Source organism: Talpa occidentalis, unplaced genomic scaffold (genome assembly GCF_014898055.3).
Source record: "Talpa occidentalis isolate TD23 unplaced genomic scaffold, MPIMG_talOcc4v2.1, whole genome shotgun sequence".
Taxonomy (NCBI): Eukaryota; Metazoa; Chordata; class Mammalia; order Eulipotyphla; family Talpidae; genus Talpa; species Talpa occidentalis.
Genome location: NW_026555331.1, coordinates 114,983,768 through 115,005,589, shown reverse-complemented (window position 1 = coordinate 115,005,589; position 21,822 = coordinate 114,983,768). Strand labels below are relative to the sequence as shown.

Sequence of the window (21,822 nt, the reverse complement as noted above, 5' to 3'; positions counted from 1 at the left end):
TCTGTTTGAAATGACTGATACTGTGACTAGAGCTTTACAGTTTTTCTCAAATTTATAAAAATGTGTTGGAATTCTATTTGACTTGTTTATCAAACAAAATAATATCAGTAATGAGAACACACAGCAATTTTTCCTTCTTGACTTCAATCCCCATAATGGGGGTTTATGGGGGATTAGCTGAATTAATATACTCGCTTCCATTCAGTACATCCTTTTTTTGTACCCCTGTATTTTGCTCATATTTGCTTCATTCTGCAAATTGTATGAATGAATACCACCCACTCTCCAAGACTTATAGTGTTCATGTTATTGAGTTGCAGCAAGGGTTTATATACTATGAATATAAAACTATGGAATATATGATTTGCAAATATATTCTCCCATAGGGTCTTGCAATGCACAGAAATTTCCTAATTTTGATAGAGATCTGTTTTTTTAATAGCGTATGCATTTGGGATCATATTTAAGAATTCATTGTTAAATCCAAGGCCATAAAAATGTGTCTGTATGTTTTCCTCTAAGAATTATATGGTTTTAGTTCTTATAATTAGGTTAATGATACATTTTAAATTAGTTTTTGCACACGGTGGGAGTTAGGGGTCTATTTTATTCTTTTGCATGTGGAAATTCAACTCTTTCAGCATCATTTGTTGATGAGACTATTCTTACCTCATTGACTAGCCTGGCACCCTTGTGAAAAATCAATTGAATATCGACGTGTGGGTTTAAAATAAATTTGAGGGTATAAAATTATTTTAAAAGCATCACACTGTGTTTGAATAACACAATGTTACAATATGTTGCAGCTGTTAATGACAAGAAATAATGTTTTTAAGGAAGCAATCTTCAATTAATCATTTCCTCTTTTAGTGGGATAATTTATGGAAATGAAATGAGGCTAATAAACCAGAAAGAATGGGAGGAAAGAAAGAAGTTAAATAAATTGCTTCCTTTTGTAACAACAAAAAGTCATGATATCCATCATTTGGCTAGAAATATCATGTTGCTAAAGGGCTTATTTAGTATTTGATTCTCTTCCAATATAGCAGAAACAGAAGGCATCCCATTTCAGCTTTCCATTTATTTAATTGTCCATTTTAACCCCATAAATGTCTCCCTAAATTGAAATGTTAATAACGGAAGACTCAGGAAATCCGATGTCACGTGGAAAAGACAGAGATGGCAAAGGTAGTGAACCACATATTTACTCAAATATTTGATCTGTGCTACCAATTTTTTTCTATCTTTTGAAAAAATTATGTTTATCATTTTTATGTTCTCCACATTTAGTTTGTTAAAAAGTTGAATTTCATAAGTAATGAATATAAAAGTAAAATAATCGGGGTGGGATTACAGCTTGCAAATTATTTTAAATAATTAGCAAATACAATGAGTTGTTGAGCTATTTAAACCGAAATCCAAATCCAGTTTTCATCACATTGTATTTTAATATTCTATATTGTAAATTTTATTTTCAATAATACTTTGAGTTTTATGTCATATAGAATGCATCTCCATGAAAGGGGGAAGAGCACTGAAGCTAAAGGAACTGGCACTATTTTCCCCACCCTGACTTAAATGCAGCACTGTGGATTACGGGTCCTAGTGTATCATGAGTCAGACTTAATGAGCAGAAAACTACAGGGAACTGGATGCTGAGCTATGAGGCCAGGTGAAGCTATAGAGTATGGAAGGTAAGTGGGTTGTGAGGGATCTCATTTTCTCTGGCTTTGACTTGTACCTGGGAACTTGGGGAGACTTGGAAGGAGATGCATGGAGAAGACATGTGGAGACACATGGATGAAAGCGAGGTGGGAAGGCTCTCCTTGGCAGGGATATCAGTGGCCATTATCTTGAGCTATACTTTCATTTCACTCCTTTTGTCTCAGACCTGCCTGACCCTTTTCATGGTGTTCCCCAATAAAAGGTATCTCAGACTTATGCAAGCTTTCGGGCCTCAGCAACCCCACTTCAGGCCAACCCAGTTGGCTTGGCATATGCCCATGAGAGGATGGGTAATTTTGGAAATTTTATTGGAAAACTTTTATTAGGAATATCCTCTCTTCTCTTCCCTTGCTAGGCACACTTACTCTGTTAAAGATCTTTCACACTAAGAGTCCTGCTTCCTTTGTCTTCACATGCATAGATGGCTGGATCCCTTTTTAGAGGATGACCTGAGTGCCCCTGGGTCATGCACTGAAGGTTATATCACTGTGCTTTGGTACTGTTCCCCTGTTTATGGTGATACATTCTATATCAGAAGGAGACAAGGAAATGTTGCCTATCAACTCTTGCTGACATAGAAAACTAGATTAGCATTTCTTAACTATTAATATCATTACTTAAATTTTTCCTTACTGGACAGATAGAATTTTCTCTAAAAATACAACAGGCTCTTTATTAATAGAAAGACTCTAATTTTAATTTAAGGATGTATAATAGCTCTTTAAGTAGAAGTAATTGAAAAGGCTAATCATGTATGAGTCAATATCTCTTGGGAAGACATAAAATAGTTAAAAATAAAAAAAACCCTGAAGATAAAAAATTTCATTTATCCTTAACATTCATGTCTGTTTTTTGACCTGACTATTAAGATGACAAAAACTGAATTAATAATCTCATATATTAAGTACTTGAAGCAAATTCTATACTATCTACTAAACTATGTAACAGGGTACATGTTTATCTATTTATCAGGATACTGTTCATTGTTTCTCCATTGTTTTGTGTGAGGTTTATATAGTTTTTCATAAGTATTTGTTAAATGTGAGTTTTCATGCCTGTACCTAGAAATGTAGCGTAAGTTTGTATTGAAGACCACAAGCTTAATACATCCATTTGTCAGTTAAAAATAGACTCATTAATGAACCTGAGAAAAAATGTGAACTTATAGTTCATCAACCTGCATTTAAAAAATGTAAATTTTAAATTATTTTGTTCTATGTCATAAACAGAGAGCTCTGTCATGGGTGATGGGAAATAATAATCAACCAGAATATAGCATTAGGTTTTTGCAATTCAGGTAGTTTCCAATTATCCTTGAATGCTTAGTTACTTGTAGATATGTGTTGAAAATACAGATAGGCAGATGCATAACTAAGCAGAGAGGGCCAGGGTATTTTAATTTTATTGTTCATGGCTAATTATTATAAAGGATAATCACTAGTATCTTTTTTTAAAGGGATATATTAATTTAAATATAATGATAAAATTGATACCTCATGAATTTAACTATGAGGTAATTGTCTATTAATATTTTACAATGTATTTAACATCCTGAGATGTCAGAGGCTTCAACACTTCCTGAAATAGGACTGGAGAAAAATCAATTACTCAAGAAGCAATACCAACTTAAGGTACTTACTCATAAGTATTTAGTCTATATTGAATATCTGATTATTTTCATGATATCATAGCAAATGAGTTACCATAGGAGGTATATCTAATCCACATGACAGAATAAAATTACCATAAAATTTTTTATTTAAAAATCAGAAAACATTAAATTTAATGTTTAGTTTAATAATTCCCATGAAATATAATGAGTTGGAAAACAACCATTTGTTGAAGCAGAAACCTCCCATAAACAATAATAAAAATACTATCTTATATTTTAATGATTTGTGTTCCTTGTAAGTCTTAGAATTAAAAAAAAAGTACACTATGCTTAAAAATTTTCTAACACTTAAATTTTAGGTGTTTAAACCTGCAATTTCATTGATCTCCATTGACATATTTAAAAATAATGAGAATCAATAAAAGCACTGAATGCATGAAATCTTTTCTTATTCAGGATGTGGATACATATTTGAATACATCTAATCCAAATAATTAGATTATTTGCCTAAGATAACATTGTGATGATGTTCTCCAGTGAAAATACTTGCATAAGGGTTTATAAAAATTTTAGACAAAAATATTGTAATAATAAATCCTTGGATGCGTTTTCTCTACATTTTAACATATCTGATATTGGCATATTTTATAATTGCTCTTGCCCTGAGTTGAAGTTGCCTTCTTTCATAAATAATTTGCTCTTCTGACAGTTAAGGGATACCCCACTAACCTGATACTCCTTAAATGAAAGTCTCTGTCTGAGCTTTTGGTCCACCATGCTGGTGTGAATTCAGAAAGTAAATTTTCATGTGCTCACTTTATGGTTCAAAGAGTGCTGTTAACTCCTTTCCATCATTCAAATTAGGGTTGAAACACGGAAATTTCCTTTCTATCTTCTACTTGAGAATTTATTTCTCCTTTGCACTAATACTGAAACATACAGGGCCTCCCTGGTGGCACAAGGGGTTAAGCACCGCCTTATGAAGCAATCCGCAGCCACTGCAGCATGAGTTCGATCGCAGCCAGGGAGCTACAGCAGACTTCTTCTTTCTCACCTGCTGGTGCCCTCAGTAGTATGTTTTGGTCAGTCTTTCTGTTTTGTTCTTCACTCTGTCTCTAGTGAATCCTCTCACCCCCACATCTCTGGCCTGTGCCCCAGCTCTTGTATGTATAAATAAATAAATCTTTAAAAAAATACTGAAACACACAGAGTATTAGTTTGATGCTGAGACCATCTCTTTGCCCATTTTAGGCAGTTTTTCTTTCTTAGCAGTAAATAATGGTGAATCTTTCTTCAGATTTGATAAAATTTGGTCATTTATTAGAGATTTTTTATGGTTGACATCATGCTTATTAATTAAGTATTGAGGTTTTTTTCCTTGGGGCTAAGTGCTCAGATTCATGGTTAGATTTTCTATATGTATAAAAGAAACTGAAGCACAGACCAGGTTAGTATAGCAACAAAATACTAAATGTTCATCTCTTTAGACTATAAAGATGATACTGCTTAAAATATTTAATGAAGGGCCTCCCTGGTGGTACAGGCGGTTGAGCGCAGTGCTGTGAAGCTGTCCGCAGCCTCTGCAGTGCCGGTTCAATCCCGCCAGCCTCGGAGCAACCCACATAGCAAGCAGACCTCTCCTGTCTTGCCTCAGCAGTATATTTCATCAGTCTGCCTGTTCTGTTCCCCACTCTGTCTCTGGTGAATCCTCTCACTCTCCCATGGATCTGGACTGTACCCTGGCTCTGTATAAATAAAATAAATCTAAAAAAAAGATATTTAATTAAATTTTGGAATGATTTTGATACCAGTCAAAACATAAATTGCTAGTTGTGGAGTTTATTAAGAAGACTGGATGTTTATCTGTGGGATGCTGAAATGAAATGCATTGGTGTAGAACAGACAAGAGAACTAGTAACAAATGAATTCAATGATTGCATTAAATTGCAAGTTAAAACCTAAAATATCTCAAAGATTCAAATATCTAAGATGATGTTATGGTTTGCAAAATGCTGCAACTTATGGTATAGAGTTTCCCCTCTGGACATGCAGATCATAACTCATTTTGCTTAGAAAAGAGAGGGGAATGGGAGTTAGTTTTAAGAGAAACTGATGCAGTCACTTGAATGCAGCCAGACAAATTCCAATTTTGTGCACCACACTTATTTTAGGGAAAGGAACATATTGGAAACAACCTGAGGTTTTTTTCCTTTGCATACTATATGAGGTGTGAGTGGGGAGACAAGTGGATCTGCCAGCACATCTGTATTTAGGGTTTTATACTAAATGTTCCTTAGGTGAAGGGCCACCACTGAGGGACGAAAGCATGTTGGGTCAAGGGGAAGTGGAACTGGATGTTTCTGTTTCGCCTGGGCCAGTTCACCATTAGCGCTGCCTTTACACCGGAGGGAGCAGGGCATGGAGTGAGTGCTAACGGTTTTATCGAGAGTGGAACATTTTCCACCTTAATTCTCAGTTATTTTATACAGTCTTTCTATTAAAACCTCAGGATATGTAAAATATAGAGTGTTACAGACTATGTTTACCATTACAGCTGGAACTGATCATCCTGAAGTGTATAATTTGGCTATGAGTTGCTTAGCAGCTTTCCGTGAAAACATTTCATATCTTTATATGTTTCCATATGAGCACATATATTTTATTTGATGTGAGACGTGACATTAGCAAGACAACATATGTGATTTAGCAGGGCTGGGCTCTGGACTTTTGCCCATTTTTACTTTCAAATATCGACATCACTTATTCCAAGATAATTTCCTGATACCTAGTGGTAAGGCTCGCCTGACCATCTGAGAATAACTGACTTAGTTTCCAAACATTCACAATTTGCTGTATTCAAGGTGTATATTTTCTGTATTTGTCCAATTTGTAATAAATGCAGACAAGCAATAAAAGACTTCAAACAAGTAATTGCTCCAGAACTTTTTACACTATTGTACCATTTTCTCCCATATACCACAAGTATCCACTCTGAGTTGTTTATACACACACGCACACACACACACACACAGATTCAGTAACAGTGAGTCTCAAGAGTTTTCTTTCCTCTCTATAGTATCTAAAGCAATAAAAAAATTAGAGGAGAAAAATGGATTCACATTCATTTTACTTCCTATTGCTGAGCAATTCTATATTCCCAATTTTTACAAACTTTCTTTTAACATTATTAAAATGCATTTTCAAAATCTGAAGCACTCTGCAAAGGCCATTCATTTAATAGGCAACAACATTTATTCATTTATTCACCATCTTACTTTAAAAAAATATGCAGTTGGTCAGCATTTCCTTGTATTATATATGTATACTCATAATTCCAGCATGTATATCATCTTGAAATTCTAATTGGGTCTATCTATGAAGGGCCTGTATCTATACAACAAATGTAGGTATCAGTGAAATTATATATAGAGAGAAATTCTCTAACAATCTTCAAAATGAAACATAGTATCATATACATACTGTTTTACAACAATTATTTATTAGCCAATCAGTTGATAGTGATGCTTTCTTGACTTCCTATTTCTGAATATGATTGTGTTGATAATAACAACAGATGACAAATAATTTTCACAATAAGCAATACATGCCTTTTAGGTCAAATCTCTGAAATATGCCGTTAAAAAATTAAGGAGGGTATGTCACTAATGCACTGTATCTGATAACAAGTGATATTATCGTATTAATATCAGATAATTTTGTGGTATATTTTCTTTTAATGAGAAAAATAACAATAGGAAAGTCTTTGAGAGAAAATTTTGCAAGCAAAATGAATCCAAAACATAAGCCCAAATTTTGGCTGTCTTCTGGTAGTAGCATCCCCCCAAAGCACCCTGTGAGCCTTCAAGAATCAGATACCAGCACAGGTAGGTTACACAGAAGGGGATCTGACTTTCAAAAATACAACTAGGCTTTGGAAGTCTTCCTGGGTGATATTTGTACAATGTTTCCTTTTTTACATTTATGAAATATCAATATTCTACACACAAAATAACTAGATCAAATTCAAATTAACTGATAAAAACTTTAGATGTTATTCTTAAAGATTAATGTTAAAGGCACCCAAAAGTTAATAGCAAAGTATGTTCAATTGCATGTAAAATGTTTACATTTTATACTTTCATTATTTTTTTTTCATTTTTAAATTATGTTTATTGAGGTAGTGTTGGTTTACAGCACTGTATATGTATGGGTTCACAGCTACAAACCTGTATTATCCCCCATCACATGCATCGCCAAAGTGCCAATCATCCTCTACCATTTCTCTTTAAACTTGAAGAGTTCCTTAGTTATTGGTAAGTTTCCCCAGCAGAGGGAGGCATAACCTCATTATCGTTCATGTAAATAATGAAGTGGTAGGGTACTGAGATATACTACAATTTTACTGAGATTTAAATCAAAATTTCAGCATTAACTAAGCAACTTAACATTAAATCTTACCTAAAATCTTTTAGGTGGCATAAAATGAATTTTCTCCAAATTCTCTAGTTTAGGGACTAGCCTACTGGTAAATCAGTATTGAATTGTCATCTATTGATTAGGATATATTAGTTCTATATCATCAGCATACTAATGAAAAAATTTCATGGCTTAATTTCAGTATATAATTCTTTCATTGATAAATGTAAATGAATATTTTTGTTGCTTACTACACTCAGGCTGCTATGAGATACAAAAGTATGTACTATTCCTGACTTCGTATTCATATAAGAAAATTGAGCTTTAAATGTCTTATATCCAAAATCTTGAATGTATCATACCTGTAGTAATTAAACACAATACAGAGCTTTATGCTCCTTAGAATTTTCTTCCTTCTAGTTTTATTCTTCAGTTGAATTTCCTTAAGTGTTCTGGGAGAGATGCCTTCCCTGCATGCACATATGTGGATATGCATTACCGCTTATGATTTTATCATGGTGTTAGCAGGTTGAAAGATGAAGCATGTTGTAACTTACCATGGTGTTGTAAGTCTGAACAGTGAGTCAGTGGGTCACCATTTCTTATATCTTGTCGTCTTGTACGTCTAAAACAAATACATTTAAAAGGTATTATTATTTGTCTAATACCTCTTGGGAATTTGCCATAAAAACTAAGAAGAATCAAAAATCAATGAATCCAGGAGGTTATAGGAAGATATGTATTCCCATTGGACTAAAAGATTTTTTAAAAGCAGTTCATCATAATGGGATGAGCAGTCTCCAAGATGAACAAAATGGGAAACAGTATACAAAAGTACTAACAATGTATTAATTTTTTCAAGTATTCACAATAGGGATATCATTTTTTTGGTACTGTATGTCAATAATCATTAAGAATCTAACACATAGTAACTCTAAAATTCTTAAAATCTTCAATTCTGCGGGAAAAAACACAACATATAGAATAACAACCCATTTCCTGAATAACCAGAACTTTTTTTTCCTGATCACTAATAATGATGTAAGCATGAATGTTAAAATTCAGAACTTCTCTTTCTCTTCATATTTATACATAATGTCTTTAGTAGACTTCACTGAAATTTTAAAGTATTAAGACTATGAATTCTATTTTTAAGTTAGGTTTACTTTTCTTTTTTGATTGTGTATCCATTTACAAAATGTTTCTTTTATGATCACATGATTGTAATAGCAGACCAACTTACCTATGGCATGAATAAAAGGAGAAGAGCGACAACAAATATTGAGGAACAAGACATCCTTTTATTAGCGGGACATGAGAGAGAAAAAATGACAAACTTACCTTTAATAAAAGAACCAAATTTGTTTATAAAAGTCAAAATTAATTTCTCCGACATTCTACTGTTCAGATCATGTTAGCAGCAGTACATTCTGGGTGTCCTCTCTATACTTCGCTAGTGGCTGACTGGGAACGAGAAGGTGGGCTCTAGTCACTATGCTGCAAAAAGACTTGTCCTCTGACAGTCTAACAGAGCTTGGCTATGTGTAACAGACTGGAAGATTGGGGACACACTCGTACAATTGTTTTCTGCACTTATTTAATTAGTATTGTCTTGCTGCATAGTTAGTTACCATCTCTGAAGAGAGTTCTCACAAAGGACATCAAGGTTTGCAAATATGGAATTTGTTACTGTATTCATAAATTTAGGAGTCCCAAGTATTTATAGATTTCTATTTGTAGAATTGGTGAGACTATCAAACAGATGTTGCACATTTCAAAATGGAGCCAACGAGGGAACTTGTGAAACACGAACCACAAAGCATTTGGGAAGGCATTTTTTACTGCCATTTAAGCTTTCGAAAAATGCCATCACAAAGAACATATAAATTGTGAGAGTGTTAAACATCCTTTCAAATAACATGAAATTGGAATAAGTAAAATCTGTAAGGCACAACAAAAATGTGTTAATGATAATTCTTTCAATCTTGGATTGTAAATATGCAATAAACACATTTCACATACAGGACAATTTACAACTTATTAAATGTTATAGATGTAGTTATGATCTTATTTTTATCAACTTTCTTATTAGTAAAATTTAAAAATCAAATGGGTTATTAGTAAATTAAGAAATGTTAATACTTTCATATGGAAAGTAAACACTCATTTTTAGTCTAAACATGAATTTCACATATTTTGAGTAACCATACGTTTCCTAGAGCTAAGGGATTTTAAGAACCATAAAATTCCAATCTTAATAATTTAATTTTGTCCCTGTAAGAGCTGCATATTACAGTTTATTAATCTATCTATGGTTTCTTTAACCAATAACACATCTCCATACAAAATTTTTACTTTAAATTTAAACTCCCAACAAAATTGATTGATATACAAAATGAACACAAATGTGATGTAATTGAGTGTTGAGGACTAAATAAAATGATTTTAAATAGGCATAAGCTAATAATATTTTTACATTTAATATAATTATTAACAAGTACTGTGTTTTAATCCCTATGGACTGATTTAAGCTATAGAGGACTTAACACAACAGTCAACAGTATCTCAAGTATGTAATGAAAAGATTACATAGAGATTTCTATTACCTAATATTTTTCCAACATTTAAAATGATCCAAATGTTGTAGAACACATTTTAAAGCAAAATTTTTATACAACTTGTGGATGCATCAAGGACTTCCTCAAGTATAACTGCATCTCTTGAATTTATTAAATGATTGTCTATTTGTAATACATTCAGTCTCCCTTCTGTTTTTAAACATTTATTTTATTTATTTATGCATACAAGAGCTGGTTTACAGGCCAGAGGTTGAGGAGGGTGGGGACAGTGAGAGGATTCACCAGAGACAGTGTAGGGAGCCCAACAGGTGGATCTACTAAAATACACTGCTGAGGGGAGCAGTGGGCGAGACAGGAGAGGTCTGCTGTGCCAGGTGGGTTAGCTCCCTGGCCGGAGATCAAACTCAAGCTGCAGTGGCTGCTGATAGCTTCATAGTGGTGAGACTTAACCCCCTGTACCACCAGAGAGACCCCATTCAGTCTCCTTTACAGTAACTCACAGTTACGTATCATTAGAACATACCATTTTAGATGATGACTTGACTTTCTAGGTGTACCTTAGTAACTTTTAGTCAAGCATGTCCAAAAAAATACTTCTAAGAATTATCAGATTATACCAAAAATGTTTGTATAATATAAGTAGATTGATGGACTTTTTATTACATGATTCTATATAGTTCAAATTCCAACACGGTAAATGCCAAATTATACTATGATGGTATAGTGAACTTTATATTTTGGGGGACAAATAAAGATATATTTTGTGTCAAAGAAAGATGTATTTTGATGCTAGTTAATTAACATTTTTATGTTTTACATAGAAAAGTGATACAAATTTAGAAACTTTCAGTTATAACATAAATATGGTAATGTAATGCAAAACAGTGACCATCATTCATAACACTATTTTGCATATTTGAAAGTTACCAAGAGAGAAGCCCTTCAAAGTTCTCATCATAAGAAAAAATAATTTGCCACTCTGTATGTTGATTAATGTTAAGTAGATTTATTATGGTGATCACTTTGCAGTATATACAAATATTCAATTATTATGCTGTATACCTTAAACTAATATAATGTTATAGAGTTATACCTCATAGCAAAAAAATCTTCACAAAAAAAATGTTATCTTCAAACTTAGAAAAAATTCATTTTGACATTTTATAATTGGGTTGCGATGTATATTCTAAGATGCTCAAGGCAAACCACTTCTTTGAGATTTTTCCATTCACCTAAGGACATAATCTGCCCTATTAAAATTTCAAACCAGGATAGAATGTCGCTGCTGGGAAAAAGAAGTGCCAAAAATATATGTAATATTTATTTATAAATATATATTTATAAATATATTTGTATAAAATATAATAATGAATATTATAATACATGTTTATTAAATAATAAGTAATAAATATATAAAAGAGTATTAGGTTAAAAGGCACAAGGTCTGGTCTAGCTTCTACTCATGATTTTCTCTGTGGGTTTGGGCCTTCATTTTCCTCTTGGGTTAGAATGAAATTTCATAATTTCTGAATATAAACATTCAAGGGAATTATAGTGTTTTCAGATGTACCTCAGTAACTTATTATTTGTTCCCTTACACTTAATATTCACATGCCTATTATACCTTCTTCTGATTTTTTGGACTATTGTCAAAGAAGGGGAAAAAATCCTTCTAAACCGCTTTTCATTCTTCAGAACGAGATGAGACACCTACAGAAGAAAGCTGTCTCCAAAATGGAATCAGGTGAGCCAAATGGAGACAATTCATATTAATTCCTAACATCCCTCCTACCTCTTGGCAGTAGGAAAGTAGCGGGAGCAGGCGGAGCCGTCCCAGGCGCAATAGGGGTCTCTAGCCAGGCAGCACTCCGCGCAGGCTTTTCCATACACGTCGCAGCGGTGCAGCGGCAGCTGGGCAACCCCTGCGCTGGAACCGATATACAGCTGTTGCTGTGGAAAGAGATTACTATCATGACAAACATTATCTTGTTTTTCAACACCCCTTTCCTTTACAAAGTTTCCCATCTGTGGGCTAAAAAACAAACAAGCCAAAAAAAAACAAACAAAAAAAACCCCTCTTCTTCAAAGATAGCTAGTACGAGGAAGAGTAAAATAGAAGATTAAAATCGAAATGCTTCATCGAAACAGGTATATTTCATAGCTATAAAACCAGGGAAGATAAAGACAGTGAGATCCTAATCAGTGTCAGGCTCAGCTCTTGGGTTTTTGTTCTTAGACAGCTTTTTTATTTTTTACTTCTGGTTACAATTTTCATTATCTAGGTGAACTACATTGCCATGCATTCGTGTTGGTTTTGAGTCAGGGATCATTTGTTTCTGAGTCATGGTCGCCCTATTAATGGCCCATGATGTATTTGCTAGCTTATGAAAAGGGAATGGGCGAAGATCTGGTGCTTGCAGTTTTTAGAAGTTTTGACTCAACACCAAGAACTGTCTTGGTTTTGCACTATCTTCGGGAAGATTACTTTAAGGAAAATTACTAAGTTGCTTCCCATTTGAATGATCAACAAAAATGGAAGTCAAATGACTCTGGCTGGTGCATTTGACTTGAACAAAAGGCTGAGGTGTTACTTTAAAGTGCTGCGCTGGGCATCGAGGCCAATGGATGCTCCATCCTGTCCTACATTAACTCTGTGTGCTCTTCAGCTGTTCATCTTCGTTTTCTAAGAAATAACTTTAAGTTATGCATAAAATAAGCATGTTTTGCTGGATCTCTAAAGTATACATACAGATAAAAACTCTATAAATGTCCTTATCCCCAATGAATTTGGACTACCAAATGAGACAAAATATGGAAAAAATTAAAAAAACCCAAATTTCTAGCAGCCACTAATTCCCGATATCAGTATAATTTTACAAATGTCTTTAATAATGTCAAGCCAATGTAACATAACAGCTGCAAATTTATGTAAACACATAATACCATTAAAATTATTTTGCCATTTATTCAATTTACTGAAATTGATGCCATACCTCCTTTTTCTTGCAGTTAAGGATTGAATAACTGTAAGTCTTAAATAAAAGCTGTGTAAATATTGAAATATATAATAGTGTACATGGAAAACACTTCAAATGTACTTTATTTCCTCCATTATATATATGAAAAATAAATCACATTAAAGTCATTATCAGAATCATGGTGTACTCTTTTAATGTTACAAATTTTCTAACTGTAAGCAATGGACATAATAATAAACTCTGTGTTTCCAAAAGACTTTCAAAGATGGATTACATATATTCAAAAAAAACTAAGTTGAGTGAAGATTGAGTAACTTTTAGAATTTAAAGAATATTATGGGTACAAGGAGTAATTACAATAAAACAATTTCTGTGGTGAAACTAGCCAACTTACATCTTAATATAAAAATGGGAAATAGAAGGGAAGAAGTAACACAATAAAAACTGAAACATTATGGAAGCAATTACCATGATAAATATTTCTTGCTCCATTTTTCTAATGGAGAATATTTATAGTATATAATTTTATAGTATAATGTATACTATCTAGTAGATATTACTAGACACTCAAAATTTCACTATGTCCATATTTTATTATATTGAAGAATGTTATACATCATGGCAAATTAAGAAGTGATAAAGTCTCTGGGAAGGAAAGGTAAAATAGTGTTAAGATTTTTGTTGAGAAAACTGGACTGATTTGTAATTCTCTAAAAGCACCTACAGACACAGTGATAGCCATAGACCGTTATTTAGGGAGTATTAACAAAGAACTAAGGAAAGGAATGTCTTTTTGTTTTCTCCAATTCTTTCCTTCTCTCTTCCAATTTCTTTCTCTCTTCTTTTTTTTTTTTAATAAACTTGTATATAGGGCCTCCCCGGTGGCGCAGCGGTTGAGCGCTGGGTTGCGAAGCTGCCCGCAGCCACTGTGGCGCCGGTTCGATCCCCGGCTGCTCCCCAGCCACCGGAGGAGGGTCCCATATGGCGCGCAGACCTCTCCTGCCGCCCGCTGCTCCCCTCAGCAGTGTACCTCGGTCCTTCTGCCTGCTCTGCTCCCCGCTCTGGCTCTGGTGAATTCTCTCACCCTCCCGCGCTTCTGACTGTACCCAGTGCATGTATAAACAAAACAAACAAACAAAATAAATAAATAAATAAAACATGCCTCTATAAAAAAAAAATAAATAAAAAAAAATAAACTTGTATATATAGAAGGTAAGTAATTTCAATGTGATGAAAATGAAGCAAATATACAATATTTAAAGAATTAAATTAGTCACAATAGGGTTGCAATATCCAGAAGTATGGATATCCATATATTATGGTTGTAATTATTTAAAAAGCTCCTAGTGAACTTGTCACTCCTCATCAAAATGCTTCTGCCTGTGGCCAAACAATTTTAAGAAGTTTGAGCACAATTCATACTTAAAGATTTTTAAGAATATGATGTTTGAGTAATAATGGAGTTGGTATTATCTAAATAACAATATCTAAATCTGTCGCCTGGAGAAAAACAGGGAAACAACATTGGGAAAGAACAGAAAACCAAACATATGGTAACCAAAAAAATTATAATGAAAACCCAAAGTGTGATAAAATGCCAAAAATTAAATACAAATCCATGTCTACTTGTCATTTTACAATCATTCTGCAGCACTATTAATGATTTACAAAAATAAAATTGTACTATAGTAAAGTACAGGGAAGGCTATAGGCACCGCCAAGCATCATCCAGTCACTAGCAAGCAAACTGATGTGTATTTTCTGCCCAATTTAACATCACCACAGGCTTTCTCACATCTTCCTTAACAAGTTTCGGGTCACAGGCAGGAGATGAGACCATTTATCCAGAAAATTAGTTGCAATGCTGCTTGTCCCTCTTGAAACTACTGCTTCACTTTTAAAATTTCCATGAGCATGAATGAAAGTGAGTCACATCTGAATAAAATCAAACTTCCAGTAATGGAAAATGAATGCTAGGGACACTTCTCCTGTGGTATTTAAAATTGATAAACTGTTTTTGTTTGTTGGTGCAATGTTTTGCATTTCATAGGTAATTTAAAGGTAGCATTTTTTTAATAAAAGGAAGGTCTTCCAAAACTAATGTAATAACTAATACAGTTAAGATTGGTAATGAAGCTGACCCAAAAATAAATAATTAAAAATATCATTACAGGAAAGAATATTCCAGTCTAGTTTCCATCCTTGGAAATCCCCAGATTTCCTTGCCAACATCTGACAATTTTTAGATTACAAGAACAGGTGAACACATAGTTATGAGGTGTAAGATAACACTATCAGGTCAATAATATCTGCACTGAGTTTCTCTAAATATCTTGGAGATTATCAACCTATTTTGATATGTATGTGTGGAAAGAATACATACTCAGTTTTTTGGCCCACTTTTTTAGTATCTTGTACAGGAGAATGCATGGTCAAACAGTTCAGGAATCCATTCTCAAATTTAACAATTTTCTTTATAAGTTTTCATTACAGTGTGTGAGGGACTCCCTACTGCATTCTGGCTTTTTCTGCAGGGTTATTTAATAACTAATTTCAATGCAGCATCTAAGCCTTTTTTGTTATTTCTATAGTTACTATTGAAATATTAGATAGAAGGGCTAGATAATATTTATGGAGCAAAGATAACTTGTAAGGAGTTACAAATCGATTTGTTTGCAAGTCATTTAGTATTTACAAGTGATTTGTGTTTCTTAAGTATTTTGCCAAAGCATTCATTCAATGTGAATGGAAAGGCTATTACCATACTGCCCTTAACCTTTGAATTCATAGAGTTTAATAACTTATTATTGGGCAGTGACCATTTTGCTGTTTTCCTTTTATACTTAGCCAAACTAAATGTTTCCTCTAGCATACAATTCTACTGAAAGAGTAAAATTAACATTTTACTTCAAACATAGTCTGGTGTATAATTTTATGAGCCTATAAAATGTATTTTATTTATTTTGTTTATGTTTTAAATTAAATTATAAACCTGAAGTACCCATCAATGTTATTTTTAGAGGATAGAAACATAATTAGATAGATGAAAATAACTATTGAGCAAATATATTACAATGATTAATAGAAATTCTACAAGTAATAAATTGCAACAGATAATGATCTAAGAAGCATGTTTATTTGACATGAATGAAATTGGTCATAAACATGGGAGCAATGACACTTATCTTTAGATTTCATTTTACTAGTTTATTTTAAGACTAGTCTTTCTTTTCTCTTTTTTTGGAAAAATTGTAAATAAATCCATTAGAATTCATGTTCATAAATATATTTATCTTTTACCACATGAAACTTTCAAAATATAGATTATTGATTAAAATGCATAAAGATAGTACCTGCTTAGTGGAAAGTTCCATTGCTGAAATAACAGTTGGTTCCTAAAGAAGAAAACAAAAATGTGAAATGCTTGGTGAATTACTAAAGTCAGTCGTTGATTAACTAACATTAATTAATTAATCAAGAATGTTTTTAGAGAGATAATCTTAGTACCCACAAAACATGTGAAAGAAATTTTATAGGTTAAGGGTCAAGTATGTGCAGAAAATGAAAGTGTTAATGTCCTCTAGCCAATGACTTTCAAGAACATACAAATAGCGATCATATTGGGTTTATTGCTTATTGCAATAAATCAGTCAAAAGGACCATCCAGTAAGAGGGTATTCGAAAGGACTTATGTATTTCAGGCTTGAGTTAGTTATTTTGAGGAGGTTCGAGGAAGTGAGGCTTTGCTTTGCATTGAAGACTGTCAAAAAAGCAAAGTGATTCCATGATCTTCATAAATTTCATTAAGAAGGAGGAAGAACAGAATGAGGCTAAAGCAGTGATTGGTACAGACACATATATTTATCATGTGTCATGTGAGTTCCTCCATCCAACCTAAAAGTGGACCCGTAGGTAAACCCTTAGCAGAGGTAGTGACGAAGTAAGGTTTGAGCAATAGGAAAAGTCAGTAATATGATGTGTCATGGAAATTACCACAGAGAAAAATCTGAGAATAGCAGATAAGGACTTTCAAAATTGTCCACTGAGAAGTTGTGGTGCAGAAAGTGAAACACATTCAAGTGGGAATTAAAGTTGAGGCTGATAGGATGTGAGGAGTGGCAGAAAAGGCCACACATGTCTTCATATTTGTTTGTTCCTGCCACACACACGCACGCGTGCACACAGAGACATACACAGTAATTGAGGACAGAGATATTTGTCTGTTTCATTCATTGCCATCTCCCTAGCACCTGGCATGGTTCCTGGTATTTACAAGTTCTCAGTGAGTAACTGTTAAATGAATGCATGATGAGTGAGTGAATGAATGTTTTACCAATTCTCTTTCATTTACATGACTATACTTTTCCTTCCATTCAATTTGTATTTAAGATAAGGACAACCACCTTTTCAAAAAAAAGTCCATGATCCTTCAAGTTTACCTTGAATTTCTTCAAAAATCATCTAGATATTCTGTACTCACTGTCTTTATGTATTCATGTCTCACTCAGCGTCACTCAGGGGTGAGGAGACCACTGAATCTCTAAAGTGACCTACAATTTTCAGAAGCAGTATGCCAATGAACGATAGGGCTGAATGGAGAATTTCAGTACTTTTTTGGGTTTTGTTATGGCACCATTGACCACTCATTTTTTCTTAAATGCATCCTCTAATAAATATCATTATGCTCAGTAACTAGTTATTGACTATTCTTATCCTTTTCCAGAGTCCTTACATCCTTCAATCACTTTCATGATGATTTCTTGCTGACTCCTTTCCACTCTCCTTGGAAGCTACATTCCTTACCAGATGAGCTCATCCTCTCTTGTGGTTTCAGTTACCCATTATGTGCTGTAGAATTGCAGAACTCCACTTCAAACCCTGCTCTCTAAGCTGAATGCAGATTTTCTTAACAAATTTAAGTCAACCTACCCAAGATGCAAATGGGACAAATGATTGAGGATGTACAGTTACTGACTGGACTAATTTAAGGATTTCCCACAGTTTCCCATTTTCATAGTTTAAATTAATATTAAAAACAATACTTTTCTATAGAAAATATCAATTATACAGACAACCACACTGAAAAGAATGTTTACAAATTTTCTCTATGCAGAGTTATGAACTTTAGAATTTATCAGCACAGAAGAATTTTAGTTTTTAAAGGTAAAATTGACTACTGTATTTAGGATTATATATATTCCGCTTAAATAACCCAAACAGAGAATTTAGAAAAGTTAGGAAATATCCCACGAAACTTCTTATATTCCAAGTTTCACATGTGAAATAGCTATGTGTTTATGTGAACATCTAGTTTCATGCTAACTTTCATGAATTAGGTGTAAGTAAAGTGCTTCTAAGACCGAATTAACAGCTAGTATAAGTTAGCAATATCTAAGTTCTTTTAAAAACTTCAGAGAAGTTATACAAAATTGTGAAGTTAATTAAAATTCATCCTTTCCTGTTCATTAACAAAAAAATAGTATATGTGCTGCCACAGTGAGCACAGCAATACAATATGTTAAATATCTCGAAGGTAGAAGAAAATGACTTATTTCATAAATAATAGGTACAACAAAACAAACCCAATACACATCAGAGTCCACTGTGTTACACTGTGATTTCAATATAATTAAATTAAGATCCTAAAATCCCTTAATTAAGAAAAGCATTATTTTTTCGACTAGAGAATTAATATCTGTTTGGACTAGTATGTTCTATATGCTGGCTGTGGTTGAATTTTAATAGGCAATATATTAAAAAGACATCCATTTAAATAAGCTATATTTTTTCTGAGAAATGCTGGTGGTGAATATGACTTCCATTTAAAACAGATGTAGCTTCATAAGCATTTCTCATGAAACTAGTTTCAAATGCAAATTTAATTGGTGTTTGAATAAAAATGAAATTAAAAACTTAGCATCTTTTCAAGATTTTCTATGACTCTAATTTACTATATTTTCCCAGATATTTTAATCTATTCCTTATTAAACTTTCGCACTTGCAGAGCTTTTCAACCTGCTGATTCCAGGAGAATCTGACATATATCTCTCGATGTTAAGCACATGGATACTCCTTTACAATGAGTTAAGAGACTAGGTTTTGGAAAGTATCAATTATGTTTTACATTTCAATGAAAATTAAACTCTTTCATTTGTTTGCTCAGCTGTTCATGGCATATTGCATGCACTGGGTTTAAAATGCATGTGTTATCTATGTGACTGCCTTGCAATCCTTTGCAGTCAATAGAACTATAAATAAACCCAGTTGACTAAATGTGCTGCAACTTTTTTTTTTTAATGTGTTGCAACTTGACGTTAACACTTCACTGTTTCAAAGGTAAAATCCTATTTGACTGTACTGGAAAAAAAATCACATATGGAGTAAAAATCAGCATAAGTCCACCTTGATGCCTAGTCTATATTTTTAAAGAAGGAATAAATTTCAGAATTTTCAAATATTTTAAAAGAAATCTTCATTCTTCATTCATGTAATTAGTTAAAATAGTTATTATTTATTACCAATCTCAATTAAAAAAAACTTTAAAGAAAGTTTATAATCACAATCATTTATAACCATAATCATCATGAAATGAGAAAGTTGGGACTCATTTGCTTACAATCAGCTTGTTTAGGATCACACGGTAAACATGAATCAAATTCAGATTTATGGTTACAAGTAATATTTGGAATTAGATTTGTGGCTTAGTAATTTAATACAATTTTCAATATTTAATGGCAACTCAAAGTCATTTCTGGAGTTATACCAATGGCAATTTTATTCCACCTCTTATTACCAATTAAAATTTTTACTCTAAAATGGAAATTTTTATTACTGAGGAATATTTTTCTTTCTATATTCTGATTAGGATTTGATGTCATCAAGAATGAATGCATCTTGGATATAATTTGAAACCACTGGAATGTTCTGTGATTAGTCAAGGTGTTTCACTAAAACCAACCTCAAGAATGCAATGGACATAGTGCTGGCTTTAACTCAGGATTTTATAAGAGATTTGGCTTTCAGTCTAACAGGTCTATATAATGAATGTGGTGTCATGGAGATGATATTATGGTAAAATTAACTGGTTAGTTGACATTAAATAGCTTCTTTTTAAATCCAAGAATATCAGATACATCATGACACTAAATCTGTTCTTTGTCTATTTACCTTGTCAATCTATCATAATGAATGCTCAAGCTAACCCTTTTAAAATTTATTTTATGTTAGTTGGAATGACTTGCATGGCTCAAACAGAAATGCAGAAACTGTAACATTTGCTTCTTTCACTGTATATACTTTACCGTGTTTTGTATTTTTTTTCTCCCACTCCAAAATTAAACAAAGTTTGACAGTGAAATATTCCAATTGCTAGACCACAATATATGTATGAACTTTGCCTGATAGAATAGAATGCTGAAAGTAAATATTTCTCTAAACTCTGCCCAAATATGTTTTGTCTACTGGAGTGTCAAAAAAGTAACAATGACAATAAGACACAGCAGAGAACATGGGAATAAACTGGAACATTTATCTGTGGAAGGAAATGTATTCCAGGTTGCAAGCAATGTTTTTATAAAATTGTAAACTCATAAAAAATCATTTTTATGCCAGCATCATATTATTTATTTATACTTAACTGTTAGAGAATGATAAAGACCCTTTCTCATGCCTTAAATGCCACACAGATGCCATTCAATAGTTATCATAGGTGTAATTTGACTGTATTTTTATCTGCAAAATACTAACAAGATATAACAGATATTAAATACTTGTTTGCAAAATTGTTGTCTTCCAATATTTCATATTTTGTCAAAAGTCATTTAATAGATCATGTCAAATTATTATTTCTAAACTAAAAACTTTATTAATGCACTAAATATATAACTAGAGGTGAAATACAAACAAATTACAAAGATATGGGAAATGAAAATTAGCTATAATATAGTATTAAATAATTATGCATGTTTGTTTATAAATTTGTGATAGAAAAATTAAATGAGAAAAAAGGAAACTTTTTTAAAGTGGCATGATTTGAACTGATATAGCTATATAACATCAAATTAATTGTATTAATAGGTAGTAAACTAAGTACTTTAAAAGATGAGTCTAAAAGTTGCATAAAGTCATGGACCAGGTTTACAGTGTTCGCCGCTGAATCACTAGAACTTAATTATGTGTCAGGACAATGGTAAACAGAATATGTTTTGTTTATAGTTGAATTACTAAGTGAAATTTCTTTCAATAATATATAACTAAAGAGAAATATGGAATTATGACTAATACAAAGAATTCTAGAAAAAGTTGTAAATTTTTAAGTTAATGTAATATTTTATTACTTCCTATAACTTCATTTACAACCATGGTGACAATGTAAATTTTCAAATTTATTGCACTGGCTTTTTTATTTTCTACTAGAGACTAATTGGAGCATAATCTGCAGGATAACTTGTTTCTAGTCCTAGTTTGTCTTCCTCATGTCTGGCACCTCACTCTAAGCATGGACTCCCATTAG

The 21,822-nt window shown here is 32.8% G+C and overlaps 1 protein-coding gene across 6 annotated transcripts in view; it reads right to left on the bottom strand.

Moving 5' to 3' along the window:
• Positions 1–21,822, bottom strand: part of SEMA3A (semaphorin 3A) — a 691,723-nt gene that overhangs the window by 13,064 nt on the left and 656,837 nt on the right. For all 6 annotated transcript variants that reach the window (XM_054692483.1, XM_054692485.1, XM_054692484.1 and 3 more), the window contains 3 exons: positions 16,664–16,705; positions 12,125–12,282; positions 8,311–8,378 (listed from right to left, as the gene is read on the bottom strand). In XM_054692483.1, the coding sequence (XP_054548458.1) occupies positions 8,311–8,378; positions 12,125–12,282; positions 16,664–16,705 (268 nt within the window). The remainder of the gene's footprint in view (positions 1–8,310; positions 8,379–12,124; positions 12,283–16,663; positions 16,706–21,822) is intronic.